We start from the raw sequence: 7,187 nt of genomic DNA, 5'->3' as shown, positions 1-7,187 counted from the left end.
AAAAAAAAAAAAAAAAAAAAAAGAATATTTCTTAGTCCTGTGCTAGTATAATGCTCTTACTGGCACCAAGATTTAGAGTGAGCCTCCGTTCAGTCCTAGAAAGGCATGCCAATGCATCTGGTATTGGTAAGGAACGGGCCAAGGACCACCTGGGTGAGCCATGCACCCTGCGCTGATTTCAGCCTAAAGGTTCTGATTTCAAGAATGGATAATTTACTTCTATCTAGTTTCTTGTTCCTTTGTTTCACTTTATTTAAATGCACATCGTGCACTTTTCTAAATGTAAGAGTTGAAGCTTTTAGGAATGCCTTTCTTTTCGTCATAAAATATTAATAGCATTTATTGAGTGGCTTTGTAAAGCCCTCTTAAAGCTCCTGGAATTATAGACCCCGTTCCCTTTCGTCCTCAGAACTCTGTGAGATGGACATGATCATTATGCCCATTTTAAAGACCAAAGAAATGAAGTCTTAGAGTGATTAAAAGAGAGGAAACCACTTGCCTCCAACTGTGGCACAGAACACGTTGTGAGTGGGTTAACTGTGAGCTGGGGTCCGGAGCCTCTGCCCTTTACACACACGCCACACCCTGCTGCACTTCAGTTCTGTGCTCGCTGCGAGCATTTCCGAGAGTTTTCACTGTCTTCTAAGAACCCCTTGTCTCTCATGGCACTTAGACCTCACAAAAAGCCTGTGAGACAGTGTGTTGGTCAGAGACTGACCAGGAATGGACACCACTCTAAGCGGCTGAGGCAGGAAGGTGTTTGGCACAAGGGAACAGTGTACACAGTCCTCAGCCTGGCGACGGCTGCCCATTGGGAGCATCTTCCCTCGAGTTCCGCAATGGACATCGCAGGAGTCGTACCAGCCACTGACGAACATCTTCCTAACCTGCGGTGCTTGGATGACTGATCGCAGGAGAGGGGTTCCCGCTTTGCTTTCAACGCTTGAGTGTCATTCAAGCCTCTTTCACCAGATTTCAAACCCAAAGCCAGCTGGAAGGGAGCATGGAAAAGACCGTTTTCAGACTTCCAACTCTTGTACAACAAAAGGATAGGGAAGATGCTGGATGTGATACCAGGCCTACACGGTGATACCAGGCACACACGGACGTTGCGGCGATGCCTGTTTTACATCGGGGGAAGCTGTGCCCGCACTCGGGGACTCCACAGCCAGAGCTGCCCGAGTCTACATACCCTTGCCTCTTGCTGTAAGCAAGATTCTTCGAAGTTAGATAATAACATTCCGTACTTCCCCTCGGAGTGCATTTCGGTCTTCATTTGCATTTGCGTAGTGCGAGATAAACCAAGTGATCGGAAATGATGTCAACAAACACCAAAGGGATCATTAACAGGAACCTTACATTTTAAAAAATCATGTAACTCACTGTTTAAAATTCTATGTGAGCAAAACATTCAGCAAAATTAGCAGATAATTAAAGTCTGACAGCTTTATTTATATGTTGTATTTTGCAGGAAACAACATAATAAAAACATGGTGAAAATATTAAGTATTCCGTATTTTCAGTTGGGAATATATTGGTTAAATCTCTATATTTGGTTACTATTCTTTGTATAATCCCTGAGGAATCATTTTGAGTTTTGTTTTTTTAATGTAGTCTTTGTCAGGTGGCCTGATTTAAGAAGACAGAATTAATACACCAAAACATCTCACAAAACTAGTCAAGTTAATAAGCCATAAGACAAAATTCATTCTTACATATGTGTGTGCCTCTGGGAATGAATTTTGGAAAATTACTCATACTAGCTAGATTTTACTTCGATTATATTGACTCAATACAAGTTCCTTAGTAAAGCCTTGTGTCTTCAAGGCCTGTATATGAAGGGACTTCCCCCACACTACAAAAAAAAACCCCTAGAATTTATTTAGAAAAACATTGTATATGTATTCTTACATGTCTAAACTTGTCCTCTCCATTTGATGTGATACACCTATCGAGACACTTTTTCCACTGCTCAGAACAGTTTTTGAACTTGTCAATTTTGATGCTTTTTAGTGCTTCTGCCATTTGTGTTTTGTTTCCCCTCTTCCTTGTTAGCAAAATGTTTCCCTTTGGAGACTTTTGTCATCAGGGAAACACAAAGAAAAAGTCGCCTGGAGCAAGATCAAGAGAATAGAGAGGGTGGGGCGTGGGCGTCCTGCCGTGTTTTGCTCCAAAGCTGAGGGGGGCTCAGTGCCTTGAGGGCAGGCGTGCACATATCTCGCTTGGCGTGAAATGGGCAACACTTTAAAAGGATCTCTGGAAAAGAAGTTCACTGAGGCTGAATGCAGCCTCTCACTGCATTGCCAGCTGGTCCACTGAGGCTGATGGATTCCAAGAACACTGACCTAGCCAGGCAAGCCCGTGCTCCCAGGGGCCCGCCCTCCAAAAGTTAATTCTGGGTTTTTTGGGGAGTCAACACTTGTGTATTCACATAAAGTGATTGTCAGAATTATTTCAAGTCTCCTTGATTTTTCACACTTTATTTGCTTTTTTGGACTTTCATTTGCATTTTATCAGTGGCTTTCAGAGTCTTTGGAATTACAAATTGGGGCTGCAAGATTATCTGAACTTTCTGCTTAAAATGATCCTCAATCACCAGCCCCCATCCCTCCCTCTTGCTCTCTCTCTCCGTCTCTCTTACACATGCACGTACCTGCGTGCGCGCGCACGCGCGCGCACACACACACACACACACACACACACACACACACACCACTGCATATTTTATATGGAGTTAGAAATTGTACTAAAGTTTAGAAGAGTAAGTAGCTTATGAATTCATGCAGACAGAGAGACCCACAGAACAGAGAATTTTGTGTCGAGAACATCTTACAAGGATGCAAGTATAAAAATGAAAATAACTGAACACAAAAGTGAAGGGAAATAGTTGTTATACTGCCACCAGTTTATTTTTGAAATATTTTAAAAGTTTGTCAGTATGCACATAATAAATACAAAAACACTGTTTTTAGTGAATGAGTGATTTAGAGGGATTGAATTTGCGTGCATAACTTGTGTTTCTGATCTATTTTTCTTAGTTACCAATGGATGGAATTAGAATCTATAATACTCAGTGATTTATCACAGAAACAAAGATCTGAGTACCACATGTACTCACTAATTGTTGGACTCTGAACATTTATCATAATACTATAAGAAAGGGATTGGCAGTAGTGGACGCTGCCAGGGAGGGGGCACATAACATCAATAAGGGAGGGTACCCATACTTTACCTGTACGACGACCACGTAGGTACCTAACCCCGAAATGTACCTCACACTTTTAAAAAAACAATCAAAAGAAATTTTAAAAAATAGATTGTAACATATTCAGCGATAGGCCCCTTTTGTTGCATTGCCAAGAAGATTTTCTAATTCTGTGTCACTAAATAGAACTTTGGTGGGCAATCCTATAGAATATTGGAAAAGATGAATAAAGTTTGTTCTAGTACAGGCCACGTGAAAAGGTAATTTTTAAGTTTTTACAAAATTGAATGTGGTCAAAGCTTAGGTCAGTTGTCAATATGCCTCAGTAAATCAAAAATATGTATTTCATGTTATTCAGACCTCAAAATTCCAGGAGATCCCAAAGGAAAATATTAGCCTGATAGCTACACATCAAGGACTTCTTGTCCTGTCCAGATGAAGATGTCTTGCATCTGGTGGCACAGGGGCTAGAAAGGCACTTACCGCCAGCAGCCCCCTCCATGCTTATCCCCTGGTTCCTGGATCTTCACTGCTTACAGCTCACACCACCCTGGAGTCCCTCGTGGATTGATTGGGTCACAGTGGATACGCGTGTCTCCAAATCTGGATCTTTTATGGCATGACTAGTTCACAGCGCCCGCACCCTTTCCAATCCCTTCCACGCATCTGGACGCATTTTCAGTGCAGGGTTTGGAATAATGTTGAGGCGATTACCATATGGAGAGGCCTTCCTGTGTTCTCAGCGAAGTCTCGCCATTTCAGGGAGGATGAGATTTGTTCATTCATCACATTTATGTCATTTGACAGGATAAACAGTCAGATTTTTTTCAGCCATGAAAAACTATACAAGCCACGCATAGTAATTTGACTGAGAAACTTGTCAAACTTGCACTTTCATGTAGACAGAAGGGATAGACAAGCGTCATTCATTAAAATCACTGTAATGATACATTAATATTGTTGGTGATCATGTGACTATACAACCATAGAGCATAAATGAAATTTAGTAAATAGCTATGAAATGCAATTTTCTTTCAGATATAGAAGAGAAACGCATGTAAGAGAAGACAAAGGGTGCGATTCTTGTTTTGATTTTATTTTCAAGGCTGAAATTAGGCAGTTCACTCTAGGTGATACATTAACATTTTAAAGCATTTGCCAACCTTAGGTTTCACACAAGACCTGTTGTGTTTAGGCTGGTATGACAGTAGACACATACCTTAGGTTTCTAAGTAGTAACTTCAAGCTCCTTGTTTCAGCAGAAAATGTGTGTGTTTGTAGGTGTATCATGAATACGTTGTCTGTAATCGTGCATATCTGTAGTCTTCTTGAAATTGTATTTGTTTGTTTTAAAACACAAAGATGATTTTATGTTTTGTTTTGTTTGCTTTTCTTACTGGTAGCCTTTATTAAAGCAGGGTATTTTTGCTTTTGTTTTGATGTAAGAAACCACACCACCATTACGCAGGAGATTTTGATGGATTGTCTTTGTAGAACCTCTGGCAAAAAATGGAAAATATTCGCATATTGTGCAAAAAACACTTTTTGTTAAAATATTTCGTTTAAGTTTATAGGCATAAACATTTAGACAGAACAGCATATATACAGAGGGTTTCCCAAAATATACACAATTAAAATGTACTCAGTATATACCTGCCTGTTGCATGGTGATGCTAGCATTCATTTGATTAATGCCATCTTTTGAGCAAACGTCATACTGCACATTGCTACCATAATTCAATGCAAATTTGAAAATTAATGCATAGATAACATTTCCTAGAAAGCGTATACTTTTTTTTTGGCTCTTTGGCACCCCTGGCATATTAAGAATTATATTTATTCATAACATAAACAATCTAGACATAAGACTTTGATAGTTGCACATATTTCCTCTTCTCTGTGGATAAATACAAGAGATTCAAAAATAATACTTGTGGTCATCTAATAGACACAAACCCACACAGACACATGTATAAGATATTACATTGAAGGCTGCATGAGTCATTAGATATCAAAAATCATCCTGTCCTCCTGGGATGGTCCAGTTAAACAGTTGAGAATAAATTTAGCTCTGCTATAATCCATCATTGAAATTGAACATACATCCTTGTTGCAAAGATCATTGGTGATCACAGTGGACTCTGTTTATGTTCAATACTTGGTCACATCTTCTGCCTCTGAACATAGATATAAAGGCTAAATTTCTCCTGTCAGTTTAGGAAAGTCTGTGGACACCTTGGCATCCTATTAAGTATTTATTGTCACCCTCAGTAATTCCCATTCTCCAAGTGATAAGAATTCAAAGTTCATGAGGCACATCTCCTTCTGTCTATGACAGTGTATGTAAACACAGTTAATCGAACAATGAAAAAGCAATGAGATCAGTTTATTCTTTTAAATAGTTACTATGACTGTAACCATATCTTCGTTTTAAAAAAAGGCCTCTTGCGTGCCTTTCTTTGTGTAAGTCCTATCAGTACTCTTCAAAGCCTGAAGGCACTGACAAGGATCATTAATTGACTTGCAGCATTAATTAAGTTAATGATCCAAGATTTTGTTTCACAGTGCATCAGCACAGCAGATTATTTTACCAGGCACATGCTAGAGTAATTCAAACTACAGGGTTCTCTGATAATAATTATTGCATTCACACTACAATTTCAGTAGATAGTCTTGGGCAGAACAATACAGAATGTGTTGACTTCTGACTGGATCATAGACCATGAACTTTTCAAACCTGAAAAATATAAATTTAGAAGTTTTCTTTTGATTCTAAGTAAAATCATGGCACCCTTCTCTCAAGCGAAATAAATGGGTCTTTTAAAATAATAATTTAAATTAAAATATGAAGTTTTCAAACTGTATATCTGAATCTAAATATCTAGTGTGACAATTTCATTGAAATATGAATAGTAAAAACATTTTGCTTGTTAAATGGGAAACTCAAACTAAATTTTTAAATGGTAAATAATTTGCATAGTTTACTACCAACAAATAAGACTATTTTATTCAAATTCAACAACAGATTCCTTTACTTAACTCTTAGAAAAATTATTTTAAATATTGTTGATAATTTTCACTAAGAAAAAATTTAAAAGTGATTTTAGGTTAAAATGTTAAATGAAAGGTTGAATGTTACTTTTTTAAAAACCAATTTCCACGTATATTGTTGTATACTAAAATAATCAGATTACATTGAGAATTTAAATTTTAAAAAATCATTCTTGAAACTAATATTTTCTTAACCTGTAACAACTTCTACCACTTCCAGAGCTGATACATGTTTTAATGCATGAGTAAGTCTTAATAATTTTAGAGTACCTTTCCATGCCTTTCTTAGACTAACTACTACAGCCTATAGTTTATACTAAAATTAAACTTGGGTGCCCATGTTAAAATATCATTTTGTAAGGGGTTAGTAAGATAATTGATTTATATAAATTATACACAGAAAGAACATCTAAATTGCCTTTTTTGTGGTTTCACCCAAGATTTATAAAGGTTGTATTTCTTTAAAAAATTGAAGAAATATATAGTTGAGCTTTGTAGAGTCAATGATTTGGGTTTTTATACTCATTTTTTTTCTTAGCACATATGTCCAAGTATTTAGGAGTACACAATGGACATCCCCTATCTGTGTTATTCTTGGGTCCTCATTTTCAGTCTTGAAGCAGTAAAGTTGGAAATTTTGTAACTCACTAATATGTGTTCATGATGTAAAGGCTATATTGACCACACCTATGTGGTATATGGATATATGTATTTAATATGTTACTTTTAATGTAACTCTATGCATTTTTTAAAAGATAGGAAAATTCTACATAGTCACTAGCACATGTGAAAGTTATGTGTGCTTTTACAGTAAAAAAAGAAAGAAAAGAGTGGGATGAGACTTTCTTGGTGGTAAATTACCAATCATAGAACTGGTAGGTCTTAGTAGTCCCTACTGGGCAATACTGTATTGTGTTTTTAAAAAGCCACA

General features: G+C 37.4%; 1 protein-coding gene across 1 annotated transcript in view; it reads left to right on the top strand.

The window, feature by feature from the left end:
- The window catches only part of FAT4 (FAT atypical cadherin 4), a gene marked incomplete at both ends in the record, with an annotated part of 164,477 nt that overhangs the window by 131,407 nt on the left and 25,883 nt on the right, over nt 1-7,187 (top strand). The window contains 2 exons of the mRNA XM_021707583.1: nt 674-892; nt 1,049-1,206. Coding sequence (XP_021563258.1) covers nt 674-892; nt 1,049-1,206 — 377 coding nt within the window. The remainder of the gene's footprint in view (nt 1-673; nt 893-1,048; nt 1,207-7,187) is intronic.

Source organism: Carlito syrichta, unplaced genomic scaffold, assembly GCF_000164805.1.
Source record: "Carlito syrichta isolate Samal-C Ts95f unplaced genomic scaffold, Tarsius_syrichta-2.0.1 Scaffold47747, whole genome shotgun sequence".
In the NCBI taxonomy this organism is placed as follows: Eukaryota; Metazoa; Chordata; class Mammalia; order Primates; family Tarsiidae; genus Carlito; species Carlito syrichta.
This window is presented reverse-complemented; position numbering and strand designations above follow the sequence as displayed.